Consider the following 22,494-nt stretch of genomic DNA (forward strand, 5'->3'; position numbering starts at 1 on the left):
AATTCATTATTTGTTTATTTATTATTACAGTCAGACCCACTGATCAGTATATATTTATATATGTTTTCTTACATCATTTATATGCACTTTTTTTTCTTTGTCTTATCCTTCCAAAATGAAATGTGCATTCCGTTCTGTTCCCAGATTACAACATTGTGTGGATCAAGGGTGACAAGTGGCTCCTAAACACACTTTAATTGTTTATTGTGTATATTATTCAGAAGTGTTCCTCTGCACACATGAATGAAGACTCTGTGGCACATTACTCGCGAAACTGAATGGCAAACACAACAGCTCTCCCTGAAAGGTTATAGGAGATTAATTAAGACTGACTGAGTGAGCAGCCACTTGGCTCAAAGTATTTAATCTGAGTGTTCCTACTAACCAGTGGATGTCATCCTGTCGTGACTGACGCACGCTCAACAGCTATGTCTCGTCTAACATTATCTACATAGGGTAGTAAAACAATTAACTTGCTCAAATGTGCTTATTAGTGGGAAAGTTACTATTTGTATTAGGCTTTCTTTGAACTGGCTCAAATTAGTCAGTTCTTGCAGCTACATGCTGATCTCTAGTGGCCTACAACTGTAATGACAGTACTTATCCAACCTCTTGCTCTGACATATTTTATGTTGTTGATTTTATTTTATTTTTATGCAGAATTTGAGTCTTAGGTCATACCATGCGTTGTTCCAGTCACTCTAAATGTTATAACAGGGAAAGGAAGCACTGGCTCATTAATCTGTATTTTCAAGTGGATAATTTGGGGGAAATAGCAGTGATTGAACATTGTTCATGTGTGTCAAACATTACCAGTAGATTACCAATTACTAATCAACAACTGAAACATTTCGTTGACGCTTCTTGAGCTTCTACGCCAGTGTCAGGGGCTACACCAGTTTGTAAACGCTGTCATTTTGAGAAATACAGATTGAGTTTTGTGAAGCTGATAGGGTGAGTCCACTTTGTGTCAACTCGCTTGGCGTTGGCTTGAATGGTACCCACTTTCATTTAATGAAAAAGTTACGCACAATAGCTTTAAGGAAAATTACCAAGTGAAAATGTGCACTGAGTATAAGTACTCTTAATGCACATAAATGACCCTCATATATGATGTAGCCTACTTATCATATTTTGTGTTTTTAAAATCTTACATGTAAAAAATAACTAACTAGAATTTAATATTTCCCTCTGAATTGTGGTGGAGTAGGCTATAAAGTTTGACGCTACGCATGAAAGTAAAGTAGGCCTATGTAGGTCTACAGCATGTAATGAAAAACATTTCACCAGAAGTTTGATTTAGGCCTACAGTAAATTGCATGGCTGTATGAAATACCTTTGCGCCCCACAGGATTTATTTTTGGGGTGCACTTCCTGTAGGTGTTCGAGCACACCGATTGAAACAGAAGACACCAGCATGCTGCATTGTCTGTTATTATTCAACTTATTAGTAGTACTTACCAGCTACTTATTTAACTACTAGCCTGCTAAATACCAATGGTGGAAAGTACCTTAGTATTTAACTATTCTAATTTAATTTCTCTTGTTATAGTCATAGTAAACTAGGCTATACACTGTACTGCAGATATTTACGATTTACAAGCAACCGGTGACACAAACCAAGCGCTCCTTGGTGTAGGCTGCCAGCCCATGCCCGCCCCTCGGGTATGCCGCGTCGTACTGCTGGCTGGAGGCATGGACCTATTGGAGGTGCTGCGCTCGTTCCCCAAGCACGCCGGTATCCTGCTGACACTCTGTTCGAAAGCAGCAAAGAGAAAAGACACGGTAGTTCAGGTGTAAAGTTAGATGTTTCAGGTGTAGTTATCTCCTGTTCAGTTGCGGATTGAGAAGTTCATATTTACACTTTGGAACATTGCTTGCTCGGACAATATAGGCAGGGCTCCGCGCGAAGGAATGCACTTTAACAACGACACCTGCGTCCGAAAACGAGCAAAAAAAGGCAACAGCTTTGCGTCAGGATGGACGGCTTGAATGTTGCCCGTCTCTCGTCAAACTACAGGCCCTCTGCGGGGACAGAAAACACGCTCGTCGGGAAAGCTCCTGTCCAGATGCCTGTTAGAAAACAAGCCGTGAAGAGACACCACCACAAACACAACCTGAAGCACAGGTACGAGTTTCTGGAGACCCTCGGGAAAGGAACCTATGGCAAGGTGAAGAAGGCAAAGGAAAGATCCGATAGACTGGTAAGGATTGTTAATAACCTAAATTGTTTCACTATTTAACTGTGTGAGAAACTTCTAATGCCTTTTATAAATGATGGCCACATTTTGCAGTTAGTAGCCTGCCTGTAGCCTATTAAGGTCGGTGTTTGCTCTAGGCCTACTGCTTTATCAGACACCTGTTGTGTAGACGTAGAGCGCTATTTTTAGAAGATCTACCGTCTGGACATAGGTATAGTCTAGGCTACATATGGGTAGATTTTAATTAGTGTCATTTTATAAACCGGATTTACTTCAGGTTTCTCCCTGTGACTGTGCGCCCTATTTTCCCCCTTGGGGACAATAAAGTCCAAAGTCTAAAGTGTCTGTCTGCTGCCTACATGTCTAAATGTTTGACAGTTGCAGAACTAGCTTATATTTGCCTAGCCTACATTATATTTGTTTTGAGGGATGGGGGGGGGGGGGGGGGGGGGGGGGGGGGGGGAGTGCTCAGACTCTTCTACAAAAAAAGTGTGAAATTGATAAGATAACAGAATAAGCTGTTTCAATATCAATTGCAACCTATATGTAATAGTCACATTTTATCAGTGGTTTACAAAACGTGTGGATAATGCTCGTTCATCAGGTTTGAAAAGTAGTGTTGGTGCTCTGTGTAAATTAAGTGTCAAATTCTACATTTAAAAGTATGTTCTCATGGCAATGACAGTTTCCACAGATCTTTTCCCATGGCTGTCTGAGGCAAACCCACATCTTATTTGTGGTGTATTAAAGTAAAACGCAAGATCATCCGACAACAAAATCAGAACTTCAGTTTTTGAGCTAATCCTACAAAGAGTGAGGCAAAAATGGATGCCTGTAAAATTGTCATTACGTAAGACATTATACATATTGGTCACCTCCTGTTGGTATGAAGACAGCATGAAGGAAAGGCGTTTCGCTGGAAAGTCCTGAGTGTCACAGGAGGGGGTTCAGGAAAGTTAAAGATTTTCTTCTCTGTGTATTCCTGATAACAGAAGAGAAGGGAAATTGCAAACAGGCTTTCAGGTGGATTCCAGCTTCCCTATGTCCTCAGGGGAAGTAAGAGGTATTTAAAACTGATTTGACAAGAGATAAACCTGTTTAAAAGGAACCTGGAGGAGCTGTTAAACAAATAACAACATCTTATGTCGGAAGATAATAAGATTATTTTCCTTTTTTTTTAATGTATTCCAATCACAATCTTTTTAGTTTTTAGACTTAATCAAGCATTCATATTCTTAAATGGCCACCAATGGATTATGTGAAGTTTTATATGACTTATATTCAATAATCTCAGTGATATGCAATAAAGTTCAATGGCACCACAGACCAGTCAACAATGGTCATAAAGTTTAATCATCACCTCTGTTATGCCATTTCAACCAAAGCGAAACACTTTAACTTTCCTGATCGAAGGTTTTACTGCAGGGCACTTGTATTAGACTGCGTCACTTTTAAATAGGTGTACCTCATAAAGTGGCAACTGAGTTCTACATGTGATAATTTGCATTCTGCTTTCCATATTTCCATGACCTAGTGGAAATGTAAATTCTAAAAACACACCTGGAATGTAAATGCATTTCCCAATTTAGTTAGCAGATATTTTCAGGTATAGTGACTCCTTAAAAAACAAAAACAGATACTTGGCCTAGTTAGGGAACTGGCTTTATGAGGTCATTAGGCTCTGCTGCTGAGTCATGTTTTTGAAGCGCTTTGTTAAAAGAGCATGTTTGTTTTGAGTGAAAGGGCTTAGAAGACAAGGAAGTAAGTTTCAGGAAATCCCCTTCTGAGGCCACAGTAAATGGGTAGTGATACATGTCGAGCCTTGTCTAGACGCACATCTATGCTGACACTCTCTCACAAGACTTGGCTTTTATAGGACATGAGTTGGTGTCTGAGATTCATCCCTCCAGCCTAATCTTTATGCCTCAAACCAGTGTTCAAATGTCAAGTATTACCAATCAGCCAAATGTTTGGAATTTGCACAAAAAAAAGAAGCTGTGTGCATAAATGGATATAGAACAAACATGAATTTGCTCTGTGTTTGTCCACGTACCCTATAAGTATTGACAACATAATGGACAGCGATGTGTAATTTGACATGGGTGTGACACAACACAAAGGATGGCTTCAGTTTGTGTGTGTTGGTACTGCAGCTGTTCCTATTGTATATGTGGTATGTACATCAGTTTAATTACATAACCTATTATCTATGTGGGGTTGACCTCGCACTCATGACATGACATGTATTTACCCCACAATTATGTGCTGCTTGGTAGTACGGCTACAACTATCGTTTTCCTTCATTACGAATATTGTGTCCATAACAAAAAGAAAAATGCCTTTTGCAATCTAAAGCCCAAGTTGATGTCTTCAGATAGCTTTTTTTTTCAAATCAACAATTCAAAACTATAAGATTTAAAAGTTGAGCCACTAAGATCAAGATTAATTTGTCATTTTCTTGTGCATAAAACAATTAATGGTTGTTCCCCCCCAGCCCATCATAGTAGTACCACTGGAAATAAAGACAACAATCAAGACGCATAAAGCAGTTAATCCCCATTAAAAGCTTTTCTTGACATTTTTGACAGGACATTTCTGTCACTGTTGCTAAAAGAAATACATGAACGATCAATCGATTATAAAAATTGCTTCTGATTAATTCTCTATGGATTGACAAATCGAATAATTGCTCCAGCTAAAACGCTGCAAATGTTAGCTTTGTCATTTGGTCTAGTTAGCTATGCTACAGTTGAACCTGAAAGTAACTTGGTATAAATATTCAGTAACAACTAATCTCTACTAGTTAACACTTGCGTGTTGAGTGCACCGTGTTTTGATTTGAATGAGTAAATCTTAAGGCCAGGACACACCGGCCCGATAATCGGCCATCGGAGAGTCTGGAGGGGGCGGGGACACAAATCTGTTTGGTGTGTTCGGTGATGTCGGCCGTCGTAGATGTCGTCGGGCTTCTTTTCAGCCGATTGAACATGTTCAATCGGCGTCGGGCAGTCTTTCAGTCGGAGCAATTTGATTGGTGGAGGGCTAGTGAATCGGTGAAGCCCGGAAGTGAGGTCGGTAGCACAAACAACTAACAGTATTGCATCGCTAGCCATTGTTTTAATGTGTTTGTTTGTTACGTTCAGCGAGTACTCCCATGCATCAACCCTTCTTGACTGCTCGACACTCTCTGCTAAAAATTGTGCTTTTTATGGTTGTTTATGGTCTAGACAGCTGTCCCATCATTTCCGGCTTTTGTATTTTTTGGGGCCACAATACAGATTAGCGCCGCCTGCTGTTATGGAGACATTACGTCCCGCGCAAGTGCAGGAGCATACGGAAAGTCAGTAGTCGGCTTGGTGTGTTCTTGGCACTTTTTTTAATTACTTGTAGTTTATATGTATTATATACATTTACGTTAGCTCTGAGTTCCCTCCAAACAACTTCTGTCTCACGTTTACTGTCTTACATTAGGTTTTCAAGTGCAAAAAGTAGAGGAACTCTGTGTTTAAATATTGAATATTTCAACTTTAGTGCCAATTGCGTGCAACAACCTGGGAGTAACAAAGGCTGCACACACACAGATAACCTCACAGGGGTGTGAAGTCATCATGAGTGGGAGTTCAGCCCGTCTGACAGCAATGCAAACAAACACAGGAAACCTCATTTCTGGGAATCAGGAAAAAGGCCTGTGTGCTGTGTACATTGCCAACCCGGAGGAGCATCCAGGCCAGACAGTGACTCAGGCTGAGAGATGTCTGTATGTTGAAAGTGATATGACAAGTGACTACTTTACTCACACTCTTGTGTCTGTAGCCTGGAGTATTAGAAAGAAAGAGAGGGAAACAAGGTCACCCCCTATACCCTCAGGCGCCTCATGACACCCCTCAAAGTCAGGGTAGACTGATGATGCATTCGGTGCACAGAAGAATTCCAGGAATCTGAGATTCAAATACACAAACAAAACATAAATACATGAATAAAGACTTGTCAAAAGCTTGTATGTTATAGGTTTACAAATACAGACCTCAACAGATACTATTCAAATTTTAATGTTCTTATTATACGACTCTGGCAGACAATGGATTTCTTTACAGCAAACAACAGTGTTCTCTCTGCTTGGTTAGAAACAACACATTTCAATACCCATTGTGTCTCTGACAAAAGACCACCTTCAAATGAAAGTAAACTTATCCATAACCGCTTGTTTAAATTTTTATTATAATTATTATTTTTTAACCTTATCTGCTTTTATCAGGCCCCTTTTTTTATGCAACAGCAGTGTAGCTGCAGCCGGAAACTAATGATTTATTTTCCATTAAAGGGAGATTATGTAGCTTTTAAAAGAATACACAACACACATTGTTCTTACAAATAAAAAATTTGAATTCATGAGCAATAAAAAGCACTCTTGCATATTTTTGTACATTTAAGGGTTTTTCTGGTGGCGCTTACTTGGTCTGGTATGGTGTGACCGGTAGATTGTGGAGGCTAATGTTAGCAAACTGTGGTAAATAAATATTGGTGTGTAGCTGATATTACTGGTTGGGTTTACTGACTTAATGACTCATCATTGAGTTTTTAATACTTACAATTATCCTGCAATCATCACCTGTGGCCACATTGGCTGCTGTAAGTTTACAGTGTCACTGTAAAACAATTATTTGATTAAACTATAATGTTTTGTTGATTGAGCCCTAGAGTAGGTCTCACTTGGATAAAGTTAAAAAAATAAAAATCTTCTAAAAGTCAAATATTGTTTTTGTTATTTTAAAGGTTGCCATAAAGTCGATCAGAAAGGAGAAGATCAAAGATGAGCAAGACCTGGTTCATATTCGCCGAGAAATTGAGATCATGTCCACACTCTGCCACCCGCAAATCATCACCATATATGAAGGTACTGTGTTCAAAGATGAAGTACTGCTGCTTTTTCAATATTTTTGTTGACTTTTATTCTTCACCTTTCAGACGTTGACTCTTTCTTCGACTCTCTGAGCGACACGCAGAGGGAAACGTGATACCTGTAATAAGTCGCCCACGCCACTCAATTAGTCTCTTTTTGAATTTCGGAGTTTAGTCACGCAAGTCTTTGTGCTGAGGAGGGATGCTAGATTACATAATCGTTGACATGCTGCCGTACCCCGTCAGCACTGCAGGCCAATGTGCAGAGGCTTGTGTCTTTCAGTTATCCTTTACGCCTCAGTGTCCCTTCACCTCAGTGCATGTTTGTTTGCAGTGCAGTTATCGTGGGGCCCCTTGTATCCTAATCAGTGTGAACTAGGAAGAAAGTTATCCGTTTAAAATGCAGACATGATTTTAATTAAAACATGTTCCTCATGTGTTAATAATGTAAAGGTGCTAATAATCCAGACTTACATTTCATCTTAATTTGGGAGAAATTAGATTTGAAACCTTGAATTAAAGGCGGTATGATGTACTTTAATCTTTCAGTGTTTGAAAACAAAGACAAGATTGTGATTGTGATGGAGTATGCCAGCCGAGGGGACCTGTATGACTACATCTGTGACAAGAAGAACATCACTGAACGGGAGGCCAGGCACTTCTTCAGACAAATTGTATCAGCTGTGCACTACTGCCATCAGGTAAGGCTGTCTCACTCAATCCAAAGCTTTAAAACAAGTTGTTTACAGGAAATTCATAGCTCTTGCATACAAACTAGAGTTGTAGCTACAGGAGTATTTTATACCTTTTCACGCATGGCTGCAACATCCAACCTGATGGCACATAGCTCCAGTCTTGTTAGCTAGTTGTGTTTTTCCAGGCCACTGGCAACCACAAAGTTACATAATGGGCATTATTCACTGTCAGCCTGCTGATCTGAACAGGGAGGCTGTGAGAACAACGCAGGGGGAACTGAACAGCAGTTGGTGGGTAGAGTGCTAGCATCAGGGCTAAAGGCCAGCGGTCCCCCAACACAAACACGCATGGTCTCACACTCTAATGAGAGTGTAATGTAACAGAAGGGAAAACGCTCTTACACACAACACACACATACTCAGTTGTTTCCATAGTACAGAGCTGTGCAATTAAGACCACTTACACTATCAGGGCATTTATCAATGTTTGCTGGACAATATTTGAGGGAATTGCCCTGTCATATTCTGTGTTAGCCATCTGTTTTATATCACTTTCACTGAGTGTCTTGTTACATAATGTTTAAATTCAGGAAACAGTAATTTATTTATTTGTATCAGTTACGCATGTGGTAAAGCAGCATACAAAGAATATGTCCTTTGCTACAATATCTCCCTCTATATAATAATAGGTAGCCTAGTTGACCTGCATTTTTGAAAGCAAAACCAATTCAAACTGCCTGACAGAGGCATGCCCCCCTACAGAGTGGAGGACAATGAGGCATAGCTGACGCACCAGACAATCTTCACTTGGAAAAGAATGTGATCTGCCCCTTTAAATACTAATCCTTTTATGTAATAGTGAGCCTCCAGTGACCTGACTTGGGTTGTGAAATTGTCATTATAAAAAAAAAATATTGAAATGCAAAACACTGATACCTTTTATTTCTATCTCTCTCTCTCTCTCTCTCTCTCTCTCTCTCTCTCTCTCTCTCTCTCTCTCTCTCTCTCTCTCTCTCTCTCTCTCTCTCTCTCTCTCTCTCTGTTAGAATGGAATTGTACACCGGGACCTGAAACTGGAGAATATTTTACTAGACGGCAACGGTAATGTGAAGGTACGTACGCATAAGTGATATTGGCATAAACATTTACACATTCTGTACCATTTGCAACCATGGTTGACAATCATTTAAAATGTATTTCCTAGTTTGTGTCTAGAAGTACTTCTTGTGAGTAATTGACTTCTTGTTGCAGATCGCAGACTTCGGCCTGTCAAACCTCTACCATGGTGATGAGTATCTTCAAACCTTTTGCGGCAGCCCTCTGTATGCTTCCCCAGAGATTGTCAACGGACGGCCATACCATGGGCCAGAGGTGGACACTTGGTCCCTTGGGGTGCTGTTATATACTATGGTTCATGGCACCATGCCGTTTGATGGACACAACCACAAGACATTGGTCCAACAGATAAGCACCGGGAACTACCGTAAACCCAACTTCCCCTCTGGTAAGTCTTTCTGATCAACTCTCCTTTAAACAGCCTTAGGTATTTGGTGTATATACTTTTTTGTACTTTATTTTATAGTAATTACTTGAATTGTATTAACTAAACAAACATTTACTGTTTTTTTCTCTCTCAGATGCATGTGGACTCATCCGTTGGATGCTGATGGTAAATCCTGAACGCAGAGCCACAATAGAGGAGATTGCAGGACACTGGTGGCTGAACTGGGGCTACCAGCAGCCATTACTGGCTGAGACAAAGAGCAGTTCAGTGGAGCAGACGGCTTCACCAACCTCTCCATCAACATTACACCCCACTGGGCTGGCTAGTGTGGCTAGCTGGCTGCGCCGTACATCCAGGCCTTTACTGGAGAACGGCTCCAAGATGCGCTGCCTGCTCCGTTCACAGGGTGGTGGAGGAGGGGATGTGGTCCGCCAGCGCTCTCTGCGAAGGTCACGAAAGGAAAACAACGTCTCCCAGACCGTTCATGACGCAAGCACTGACTGTCGGCCATCCAAAGGTATTTTGAAGAGACGCAACAGTGTGAAGCAGAAAGCCATGAGTGAAACCCCTGCTGTAGGTTCAGTGGAGCAACACAAAATGTTTGGTTTGTCTGCACCAGACGATGCCCCATCAACTGCATTGCTGCCTCGCAAAGGTATCCTAAAGAAGCCCGCAGAACAAGAGTCAGGATACTACTCCTCCTCTCCTGAGCACAGCGACTCTGGCTGGGCGCCGCAAACTAAAGAGTGTCCTTCAGCACCAACCCATAGGAAAGGCATCTTGAAGCGCAATGGAAAGTTCTCCTCGGGTAGGATGCAGGAGTTTGGCTCTCTGGACCAGCTGGCGGCCTCGTTACCCCATGGAGGTGCCAGTTCCAGACCGAGTGGGGCCATCAGTGAGGACAGCATTCTGTCTTCTGAGTCCTTTGACCAGCTGGATCTGCCAGACCGCGTAGGGCCCCCAACACAAATGGAGAAACCAGCCAAGACCAACATGAGAGGATGTGTGTCTGCTGACAACCTGCTTGACATCCAAGAAGACAGGATTCTGGGCAACAGGTCGCTGAGACCCTGGAACTGCTACAGGTCAGGAGTGGCTGACAGTGCCTTTTCTATCACAGACTGTGATAATGTGACATAAGCTTACAAACAGGCCGTGGTTATACGAGGCTCTGCTGCAAGCTGAAAACACTGACTAAAGACTTGTTTTTCATTCCAATTTTTTTTACTGAAGACTAGAAAGCCAAAGTGTATTATGTGAAATTCCCAGCACACTGTGTGATAATCAGTTTGGCTAACTTCAGGACTTGCACCAGTAACGTACCAAAAGAGGAGGAGGCTTTTTGTTAAACATCAAATGTAATTCACATGGTGACTGATAAATGATACTTTACAAAAAGTCACCCTGAAACCAAAACACCGGTCTTCAATATTAGAAAGTAAGTTTGTAGAAAACCTTGCTCTGTGACAATGGAGCCGGACACTAACATTTTACAGTCGCAGTAGGACTATTGTACTATTGCTGAAGGACAGTTTGAGTGTTTATGACTTAATGGCTCTTTTGCATTCTAGCTTTTTGATAGCCGTCAATCTTAAATTTATCTGGGACAAGGGCAATACAGCTCAGGTTCATACTTTATGATGTGGGGGGGTAAATGACATTTCATTAATACCAAAGAGCAAATTTGTTGATGTTGTTGGTCCTTTTTTTGTTTCTTTATTTAAAAAAACTGGTAAAATTGCAAAGAGGAAATGTGTGTGTTTGCAGGGATTTACTTTTTTTTTAATTGTTTTTAATTATAATAATAAGTGACTTGTTCTAAGTTTGGATAATGACTTGAATAATAATCATGACTCACATCAAGTGTAACCAGTAGGACCTGCTTTTGCTTCAAAGCATACGCTGGTGTCCTCACTCTGTGTATGCCGGTGGCAGTTTCACATAGAAGGTGGAGCTCACAGCCTTAGATTCACTTCATTGTTTTGTAAGGGTCACAAGTTGAAATCTGAAAAACAGAAACGTGTTTACTACTGCATGATGTGGCACACACCTATTGTGTAACCTTTCAACTGAATTTTCAAGCTTGGTCATGGAGCTGAGGTGCATTAAAATCCACCCAGGGTGGAACAGTATTTCACAAAGATGGATTACAAGTTGAATTGGCCAACTATTTACGATGTTGCATATCAGGATTAAAAGTAAAATCATGAAAGATTCATACTACTGATTATTTATTAAGTTTGACAAGATAATGCATACCACTTGTACATCCTGCTTTATGAAAAACCTGTAAAGGAAAGCTAAATCAGTATGTTATGTCCTCTGTATGAAATGTAATGTCGCACGCTGGAGTTACTTAATTGGATCGGCATGTATGAACATTGTGCCAGTGCCTGGAATAGCACTTTATCAGGCCATGGAAACTTGATAACCATACAATTTATTATTCAGCTATCATGTAGGTATTACATTTTTGTAACAAGTTGCACAATGCAGTACAGAGAAGCTGCAAAAGCCAAGCTGTTGAGAAACTGGAATATAAAAAGCTGTATTTTCTTTCATTTCAGTCATTATTTTTGGCATTCTGAGGCTAATCTGGAATGTAGTGTGTGTTCAAACATAAGTAGGAATTTCTTCATTTCAACTGGAAGTAGTTGTCATTTGCATTTCTAATCATAGACAACGGATCATGTGAGAATGCACTCAGCTTTTAGGAAAATGGAATCTGGTCCTGTTTTCTGAACAATGTATTGTGCACATGGGCATTTCATCAGTTTTTCTCTCTCCCTTTTGTCCCAGAAGTTGGAGATATGCAGGCTCTGTTAATATTTTCCTTGTTGACATAAACTAAAACCATGTATGCCAAAGTTACAGGTTTATAATTTATATGACACCATTTGTGTTGTGTGACCGGGGTGAAGTCAAGCAATAAAAAAGAAGGTAAAATAACTCAAGTGCTGTCAGATTTTGCCTTGTTTCCACTCAGTGGCGCGGCTCGGGTCAGCTCGGTTACACTAGATCTGGTTTGCGTCTCTACCGCCCACCGACCCTACCCTTTTAGTCGGGCAGGGTTCATACCAGACGGCGATAGCAGCCGCCAAAATATGGGTCAGAGCATTGAGCCGTGAAACGACTGCGGTCAAGACAGCAGTCTCTCGTTTTTGCTTGGTCAAACCAGCCGCTACTATATTTAAAGTCTCCCCGTATTGCAAGCGTATTTACGGTAAATCTGCAGAGACAGGCACAGTGAGCGGACAGAACTGGTCTCGGCAGCTACGCAATTATGATCACATCGTAGCAGAGGGACACAGTGTAGCCCGCTGATTAACTCAATGAAGAGGAAAAACACCACACAATAAACAGAGTTGCGCGCCGACATTTTTTGCTAAACACAAGACTCTTGATTGATTCTGTCGACCAATTAACAGATTGCAGAGGTACCCAACGGAGGAGTACCGAAAGAAGGAGCGGATCAGCTCACTTATCAAGGGACTGTACCCAATGTTCCATTTTGGCAATGGAAACGCAAATAAAAGCGGGCTGAGCCGCACTGCTCGGTGGGGACGAGAGACCTACACATTAAAAAAATGTAATGTAGTACTTAAACAGTTATTTATTTGTAGTCAGAAGGGAATTCAGTACTGAGGTAAAACCTTGCAGAAAATGAATTGTACAGATAGAAAGCTAAAATGACATGCAATGCAAAATATGTATGAATGGTAGAAAAAGTCAAAATGTGCAAACACTGCTGTTAGGATTACGTGCAATCCAATTGTCAATATCACAGAAAAGTTAATGTAGCCCTAATTATTCATCAAAGGCTCAATTGGAATCGTGTGCTCTTATAAAGCTGCTTTTGGCAAATGCAAAATACTTTTAAAACGAGCAGCAACAGGATGGACACACTTGAAACAAATCATTCCTCAAACCATAGTAGCTCTATGTGTGTCACAGAGGGATCTCCATAACTATCAACATGAAAAGAACATTAAATATAAAGGAAAAGTTCAGACACTAGACTAAACTAAAATTCATGCCGGCCATACATGGCAGGGTGGAGTGTTTCAGCCCGATGTCACTGGTGTCAGTACAACATCCTGAATGTCAGCAGTGGTGTAGCTGATCTCTGAGCTGCAAACTCTGCTGGAAACATGAGGGCAGGCTGAGCTCCAACACACTCTCTAGCTGGTCACGGCAGAGGAGGACAGAGCTCTGTTCAGGGTCACATTCAAAGAAAAACACACCAGAGGGTCACGGACAGACTTTTTCTATGGATCTTGAACAACACTATGTGCATGGCTGCTCTTCTAACCGTACATCAGCAAACAGTTTGCCTTGACTGTTTGATCAGGGAGTGTGACAAAATGATACAAACATCCCAGTCAGTGTTGACAATAGGGGCAAAGTCAGAAGAGATGTTTTTATTATCTAAAAATGTTAGTTAAACATTACCCTTACCAGATCAATGACCAAAAGGTTGGCCAAAAACTTCAAAACCGAAACAGAAGTGACGGCAGCGTCCATTAACTTTAGCCGCTGCGTGGCGATGGTCACACAGGCGCATGCAACAGTGGAGGGCAAGAATAATGTAAACCTGCAGTCTGAGGAAAGGAGAGGAAGATTACTTACTCTGGAAATAAAAACAATCATAAGTAGTATTTAGTAATTATGATGAACCTTTGTAACTCACTAATAGTGCAGACTATTGCAACAGTGAGACAGTCAGTAAAGGTTACAGGCAGACAACTAGTTGGAAACCACCATTGTAGACCCACCCTGATAGACAAAAGCCAGTACTCTAAAGCAGACAATTCCCAAAACCTGATAATCTGATACAATATCTTAATTGCTTCAGGCAGGAGAAATGCTTAGACAAAAAGTCAGCCATTGGATCCACGCCCAGACACCTTTTAGAATGGGATACAATGTCGGGAGCCAGGAGTTATCGTAATTCTATGGGCTGCAATGTCAGAGTCCATTTAAAACGGAACTAACCGATGGTATCCCTGTGACCTGTTGCCTAGGGCAGCATCACAGAGATTCGTGGGAAGACCGCCAGCTGAATAGTCGGACGCAGGTCTTTCATGGCAGACAATACAGGATTATACAAACTCAGCTCTCTTGTCTCCAAAATGAACTGCTGACACATCACGATCAAAGTTATGGCTGCTTTGTGTACCTTGTTCAGTGCGCAGATAGTTATTTCATTTTAGAGTTACAGTTACTGCTCACTAATAACTACAAACCAATCATAGGGGATATAAAGTAGCTTCTTTTATATTAAAAAATATATTCCCCCTCCACCCCCACTGGAATAATAAAATAGCCTTTCGATTGAGCTCAGAATTAAAGTTGGAGTCAGTGATTCTGGAGAATGCTTGCTGTCAAAATCACAGCAAAAAATCAGTAATCAACTGTAAAAATCAGTGAATATCTCAAGATCCGCCAACTGTCCGTTATCTCTGTGCGCTTAAAAAAGTCTGGTGTTAATACACAGCCTAGGCTCTGTAAACTGGTATTTAAACAAAGGGTATGCAAACCAAGGGGCCCACCTTTAATACAACAAAAGAAAATATTTGGGAAAACATGTCTTTCAAAATGTTTTCATCCACTCTTGAAGTGTACTTTCTTCTGCTGCATTTCATTAGCTAAGAGAACAAACATCTTGTGTGTTGGCAACTCAGTTATGTACAGTAACTCACCCGTTGCTGCCAGGGCAATGTAGGAGTGAACATGCCTGCGCATGTTCTGAACGTGGGTGGGCCGAACATAGGGAAGAGCGTGAAGGATTGGCTCCAGGAAGTCGGAGGGTACCACAGAGGCCAGACACCAGTCTAACCTGGACACCACCACCATCTCCCACTGCTGCAATACACACATTCCTCCATACCAATTTGTACACAAGGATATTTCACAGGATGTCTCCAAATTCTTTAATTTCACTTTCCTGGACATTGTCCCCTTGTAACATCTGACTAATTCAAGAGGGATGAGTTGGCAATGTGGGTATGATCCAATGTGTTATGGCCTGCCAGATCCTCCTGACTGGTAGGCCTTATTCAGGGGGTTCTTCTACCTTAGATATCAGTGGTGGTTAAATTAGTTGTGTGTATAGTACTTTGGTTATGTTCCACTCTAGACTGACTGGCAGTCCTAAAACTCCACTTTTTGAATGTCTGCACTTATAATATCCTAAATAAAATGTGTAGTTTTTATTTAAAAAAAAGTATATATAATTAAGTTACCAGAATTTCTGAGACTGAAATTGAGTTTTCTGTGTAGATGCAAAGCTTGCTAGCAGTCAGAGGGACAGTCTCTCTCATTTTGGAGGCCAGGAACATGCAAACAGCCCCTAACAGCTGCAGGTTGGACCTCTCGATGGGGAAACGGCTCAGGTAACAGTCCAGGTAACATACAGCCTGCGGGAACACCTCCTCCTCACATTTCTGCTCTTCACACACCTATAAGATAGCACATATACTTAAAATTATCTTAGCGAATGTATAGGCCTATTTTTAAATTGGGGCAGCCAGACTTGATTTGAATACCTGAAACATCCACACTGCCAATATCTTTCGCATGTGTGGCTGGATGTCGGTCTGGACTTTTCCAAAGTAAGGGGACACCTGGCAGCTCTTCTCCAAGGCCGTGAGGTGGTGCAGCGCTCTGGGGTCACCTATCACGGCGTGGTCGCTTCCCGCCCGGAGAACCACGTCACCGACATATGCATCTCCTGAATTAATTTCAAGCTTTCCATGTTCATATAGATCCATTCGACAGAGTAAAATTCAGTTGCATTCAGTTTGGCTTTGAGAAAAATAATAAACTTTGATAAAACGTTTTACAGTTACTTTAGCTAACGCTAGCTGGGCAGCTAACTGTCTTAATGGCTTCCGCTTACTACTATTCTACAAGCTGTAGTTTGTTCTGGCTGTGCCTTTCTTTATAGGTCCATGGGCTGTGCGCGACTACTAATGGCTACACGTGTGTAGCTTCCGTTATACAATAATTCAGGATTGGGTTTGATCCGTTTTTTCTTTATTAACGGACCAAACCTAATCTTGATTTATTGTAAAAAAAAAATATATATATTAAGGTTTGGTAAACATCTAGGTCTCGTGTTTTTTTGGGGCAACACATTTTTACCACTGTTGTTGATGTATTTATTAGTTGTATTACTTGTTTTAATTAAAACTGTATGTTGAATCAAATAGTTTATTTGCTGACAGTTCACAGAAACAAAAACAAAAAAATAGATTTGTAGTATAACAGGCCTCAACATTTATTTCTTATTTGAAGATTTCAAGACAGGTACATGTTTTGGGAAACTGAAACTACTACTAAGCGCATTATCATTATCATTATCATCATCCATCTCAGTTTAAGTTAGTCTTTTATTCAAATTGTTACTTCCACAACAAAAAGTAGCTTTTAATCAAATGTGCATGAATACCAGTCTTTGTATGAATTCCTGAGCAATCACTGCACACAACTGCAGGAAAAAGACAGACAAAATAACAGCTCCTGAAACACTGTAATGAGTCACTGCAATCGTTAAAACTGTTCTTTCAATGGACAGGGTGGTGATGATATTAACAAAAATAACAAAATGTTCGTCATGCTGAAAAAAACATGAATCATTTGCATCAGAGGAGAAGAAACCAAACCAGACCGAATCCTCAGTCCATTTGAACTGTAACAGGGAGCCCGATTTCAATGTCCCTCGACTCTGAGTTTTGCAGTTCTCTGCGAATCTCTGCACAGATCTGAGGGTGCGTTTGTATCTTGAGCAGCTCCAGCAGAGAGGTCTTCTGTTCGGAGGCCAGGTCGGCCTTGTAGCGCTGGGCCATGGTGAGTAAACTCTGATGCCACAGCACAGGAAGCACACGTTTTTCGCTGCGGAAGGACAGGAAGTGGGCTACCAAGGCATCTAGGACACGGAAAGGCAGGGCGTATTTCTTGTCGAGCAAGAGACGCAGGAAAATGCTGTTGGCTCCGTTGTACTCCATCTCTGCCAACTTAAGCATTGTGGCGCTGAAATGCAAGGAAGATTGCGCACGTTACATAACCTTCCACATTATGCAACCTTGACCTTACTTGAACGTGCCAACATCAGACAATAAAAAAGCTTTGTAAGTCAACTGGCAAAGTCCCACACCCAACCATCACATGGAGTCATCTGTCTGCTGGTGTTTGTCACTGACGGGAAACCTTACCTAGAATGCAGCACAGGGACGGAGCACTTTGTGAGTATGCTTCCAATGATGATGGCTTCCCTCAGGGTACATGTCCCAGATTCACACAGAGGAATCAGTATACCTGTATGACGGAAGAGTCACAAAATATTAAAACGAGTACTCAAGCTGTGCACAACATTTGGTGGTGCGAGAGACCAGAAGAAAAAAAATCACATCAAAATGCAGATGGAGCAGAGGCTGAGAAAAACCTGACTTTTAGTCCCAAGTTATGGGACTATACTGGCTAAAGCTCCAAGACCTGGTATGAATGGTAGTTATGGGAAAGATACCCATGTTTACTGTTTGGGTGTGTGTTCATGTTGTGTTGATGTCGCCAGAGAACTCAATATGGTTATATGATTAATAGAGTTGGCCATGTGAAACAGAAAACTGCATATAAACATGTATAACAATACATCCACTGAATTTGGGTCCAATTTGAGGACTGACTTTGACTGATGTGATGCATCCATGTTTGTAGTTTTCAGGTTCTTCCAAAAATTAAAGAATTAACTGAAAATGCCTCTTGCCAGTTACCCAACATGCATAGATAGATAGCTTTATTGTCATTCAACTGCACATCAAAAGTGCACATAGAAACTAAATTGTGTTGGGGCGCTCCGGTGGTGCTTCGAAGCCTGTGAAATGGTATTCGGGCCAGCCCGTGGACCTTTACTGTTCGTCATCCCCCCTCTCTGCGTCTCCCCATTTCAACTCTGTACTATCCAATAAAGCTTGAAAATGTCAAAAAAAAATAAAAAAAAATGTGTTCCACTGGCTGACAAAATACAAGTACCGCTCCTAAATAAAATTAGCATTACTGTATCAATAAATATACAAATAAAGAAAATACAACAAAGATGCTAATAAAAATGTTGTTAACTTTACATAAAAAATATTGCCCTAAATGGAGTTTACTGCAGCATTTAATTAGCGATACTTGTGGTATAAAGTACAGTGTATTTGTGAGCAACACCGCCTCTCAGTGGTGTCGTCTCATACTGGTGGTTTTCAAAATATAGGTCACAAGATGTTATGGGAAAAAAATTGTCCAATTTAATTGGGGTGGTTTGTGAACACGCTAAAAGCACTGGCATGATTAAAAAGTGAAAAAAGTCCTCAACAATCATTGGCCAAAACGAATGTTTGATCCATAAAGGATGATTTGACCCAATTCAATTTTAGAATGTAATCTACTGCGCTTCGAGAACTGATTCTGTGATTTGCCCTGTGGACACAAACTAATCCTCTGTTAGTGTCCTCAGAATAAAAGGATCTAAATTTAGTTTTGTATTAAGAAGCGTGACTTTTCCTCACAACAAGCTTTTCAATCTTCCCTTTCATTCACTTCAACCACTTTTTTTTTCAAGGGTCACCCGAGAAGAGCTTAGTAAAGCATTTACTGGGCACATCTAAAAAAAAGGTGGAAATCTTTGATAGCATCCACGTGGAGTGGGACTAATGCATTTAGTCCTGAACAATTGAATGAAAATATTGAGCAAAGATTTAACATCAACAATGAATCTTAGGCTAATTAAAAAAATAATAAATACAATTAATCACTTGTTGAAATACATACATTTTCTGTCGATCAACTAATCAATTTATAAATGAATGTTTGCTGCTCGATGTTTTCACTAAAAACACAAAAAATAAATAAAGCTTAATGTTGCTTAAAATTGTTTAACTTTCTGTCTCACCTTTAAACCATGCCCCTGGTTTGAACAAAGCCTTCTTCAGGGCACTGTACAGATGGAAGTTGAGTTTCTTGTACTCCGCAATATCATCGCGTACTCGAGGCAGAAGTACCAGGTTGAAAAAACGCTGAGCCATTCGCTCTTTCAGATTGGATGAGAAAAGCCTACGACACAGGGGATGAAGCAAATTAAACCTCTGGTAAAAACAGTGTGTATGATGAAAAGCCATACCACAAACCAACTGCTGCACCGACCTTGTTGCTTGATACATGGCAGCTGCAGTCCAGCCCTCAGGCTCAGTCAAATACAGAACCTGCTCCCAGTTTGAAAGCGCTGGGATTATTTTAAACGCCTTTGGCAATTTACCGCTGCGATATTTTGACAGGACCTGCATTCAAAGAACAGAAATTACAATGATCATTTAACAGCTCTCCACATTTACAGTCAGGCACTAAATGGGCACTTGCTTCAAAGTTTTTTGGTGCCCCAGAGCACCTCTCCACATCAGCAACGACCTCATTTGGACACTCAACACCACACAGCTGGTTAAGAAAGCACAACAGCGGCTTTACTTCCTGAGGAGGCTGAGGAAGTTGGCATGTCGCCTGAGATCCTCAGAAACATCTACAGCTGCTCTGTTGAGAGCATCTTGACCGGCTGTATCACCGGCGTCTGGTACGGCAGCACTTCTGCTTTGGACTGCAGACGACTGCAGAGAGTGGTAAAGACTGCCGAGAAGATCATCAGAACTCCACCGCCCTCTCTGCAGAGCATCTACCACCGCAGAGCCCACAGGAGAGCTGCCTCCATACTCAAGGACCCCACCCAATCCCAGCATGGACTGTTGACACTCCTACCCTCAGGACGGAGGTACAGAAGTGTCAAGTCCAAGACAACCAGACTTAAGAACTCTTTCTTCCCCACTTCCCTCAGACTCCGAAACAACAGATAGGAGTCTGTTGTTATTATTGTACCTCAGGACTGCCACCACTGTTTACATTTTGGTTATGCACAACTGCACAGTTGCACCATTCCGTTTTATTTTATTCTAACTTAAATGTGTTGTTTTATCTAGTTGCTGCTCTTCTATTTGCCTTGTACATTTTATATTCTGTATGGTTGCTGCTTTTTATCTATTTTACTTGTATATTGCATATTTTCATGTTTCTTTCTTGGCATTTAGTCTTTGGAAAACAAAGGAAGAATTTCATTGTATGACTGAGAACAAGTTTCTTATTGTGCATACAATAAACACTTTGAATCTTGAATTGGAGGACACTGTCTTACTGTAAGATCTGTATAAAACTATATGATTCTTCATATCATTTTTATACCCAACAATCAATTAAGTGACTTATCTTGAAGCATGTTCCATTCACAATTTTTTACTCTCTTATTCTCTTTTTTATTTAAATTATCTGCCTGTACCTACTGTAGGAATGTGTGTGGTGGACTCACTTGACGACAAACGACATAACTCACCTTACTGACACCTTTGTACACTTCTATTACCCTCGGGTCCAGCTGAGGCATCGGACACCCCGACACCTCGGACATCACTGTTCCCACCTCAGTCTGCTTCTCCGTAATCTTCTCCATTATAATATCTGCTAAGGTCCGTCTACGAAAAAACACAGAGAGAAAAAAACACAGCTCAGCTTTTAGAGTAGAAATCGAGATTATGGTGTAAATCATTTGGGTTCAATCTCTTCAAGATAAGTCATGATTAAGTTGCATCTTGCCTCATTGGAGGGTTTTTATTCATGAACATCTCCATGGCCTTTTCATCGCTGGGGTCAACGAGGACTTCGGCGCCACACTCGATGTCACCAGCACCTGCCTCTCCCAGCGCTGGCCACTCCTCGTCTGAGTCTCCATCTTGAGCGTCTTCCCCTACAATACGATGAAAAGACAAAGATGGACCATTAGATAGTCACACTTGCACCATACTGTCTGACGTCCCCTAGATTGGACTCAATGGAGTTGTGTGATGTGCAAAGGTTTAATCTTCTGATAAAAACATTTCTGATTTGTTGAATTTCAGTCAGAAATTCAAGTTTCCTTCTCAAATTTTAGAATTCCAATCGGGTTTATTGCCTGGCAAATTTACACATTCAAGGGATTTGCTGTGGTCTGATTTAGCACACAATAAACTTACACATAAGAAAAAGAGCAAGAAAAAATATATAAAAAGAAAATGTACAAGCTATTAAAAAAAGAAATGGGTGCAATTATCTATCCATTAAGAGTTGTACAATTGTTCCGGGGCTGTGGTTAATGTAAGTTCAGACCAAAGATTCACCTTGCAACTGCTTGCGACGAGACGGTTTTAGAACGTCGCAGGGGATAAATCGCAGCAGTGTGAACTGCTCGTCGCAGCGCGTTGCAAGCCGTTGCAAGGCGTCGCAGAAGATTTAACATGTCAAATCGCAAGGTCCAGTTTTAGAACGTTTCGGCGGTCTCGTCGCAAGGAGTTGCAGTTGCAAGCAGTTGCAAGGCGAATCTTTGGTCTGAACTGGGCACATGTGTTGAGGTAATTCCACGTAGCATTGATATGACTACGAACAAAAAGATCAATCCTGAATATGTTAATTTGTAAATGACTCAAAGGAGCTTAAACTTTTCCATTAACCGAAAATAAGTGTGCCTTATATTGACACAATCGAGTGCTGAAAACATAGTAACACCAGACTCTACTCAAATATTTGTCAATGTAATGCATTTTACTAAAGACTATAATGGCGCAGTTCGCATACCTCCAATATTACCGAGAACAGTAACCGGTGTTTTCTTCTTCTCCGGTGCCAGGCCATACTCGGTCTGAAGCTCCTCTTGTTGAATGCGTGCCTGTTGTAGGATCTTCCGCGACAGACGTTCGTCCACGTACGTGTCTTCGTCTTCTCCCCGCATGTCCCTGCTCTTCACCCGGCCTCTGGCTCGCACCGTGTCCGCCTGCATGATCTGGTCAGCCAGTGCCACCGATCCTTCGCTTCCCTCTCCCACTCCTCCTCCTCCTCCTCGGGATCTTTTCACCTTCGGCATCGCTGAGCTATCACAGATGATGGAGCTGTAATGTCAGTGTGCTATACCATAAGTTCGAGCGTTGAGAAGTACTGTAAACAGTGACTTCTTCAACACGTGCAAACTACGGACATAGCCATAACAGGAGGAAGTGACGTAACAGAAACGGTTTGAGCTAGCACCATGGCTAGCACGAATAACATAATGGTGCTAGCCAAAAGCTGTTTTTCGTTGGCGTTT

The 22,494-nt window shown here is 41.2% G+C and overlaps 3 protein-coding genes across 3 annotated transcripts; 1 reads left to right on the plus strand and 2 right to left on the minus strand.

The window, feature by feature from the left end:
- Positions 1-1,756: 1,756 nt before the first annotated feature.
- nuak2 (NUAK family, SNF1-like kinase, 2) lies at positions 1,757-10,687 on the plus strand. The gene is made up of 6 exons (XM_080026177.1): positions 1,757-2,204; positions 6,975-7,095; positions 7,650-7,801; positions 8,842-8,907; positions 9,047-9,299; positions 9,433-10,687. The coding sequence occupies exons 1-6, from the start codon at positions 1,980-1,982 to the stop codon at positions 10,437-10,439; spliced, it is 1,824 nt and encodes a 607-aa protein (XP_079882303.1). The 5' UTR covers positions 1,757-1,979; the 3' UTR covers positions 10,440-10,687.
- A 2,676-nt stretch (positions 10,688-13,363) lies between these two features.
- Positions 13,364-16,072, minus strand: ccnd3 (cyclin D3; the record flags this gene model as incomplete). The annotated part of the gene is given in 6 exon segments (XM_080026564.1): positions 13,364-13,439; positions 13,441-13,511; positions 13,758-13,900; positions 15,002-15,164; positions 15,545-15,760; positions 15,848-16,072. Coding segments are annotated over 6 exon segments (894 nt in total).
- Positions 16,073-16,500: 428 nt separating this feature from the next.
- bysl (bystin-like) lies at positions 16,501-22,413 on the minus strand. Its single transcript, XM_080025611.1, has 7 exons — positions 21,990-22,413; positions 20,976-21,126; positions 20,716-20,854; positions 19,488-19,621; positions 19,237-19,397; positions 17,516-17,618; positions 16,501-17,333 (listed from the first exon to the last, which is right to left on the minus strand). Exons 1-7 carry the CDS (start codon positions 22,273-22,275, stop codon positions 16,979-16,981), a joined length of 1,329 nt encoding a protein of 442 aa, XP_079881737.1. The 5' UTR covers positions 22,276-22,413; the 3' UTR covers positions 16,501-16,978.
- Positions 22,414-22,494: the final 81 nt, after the last annotated feature.

Source organism: Ammodytes marinus, assembly GCF_949987685.1.
Source record: "Ammodytes marinus genome assembly, chromosome: 4".
Classification (NCBI taxonomy): domain Eukaryota; kingdom Metazoa; phylum Chordata; class Actinopteri; order Uranoscopiformes; family Ammodytidae; genus Ammodytes; species Ammodytes marinus.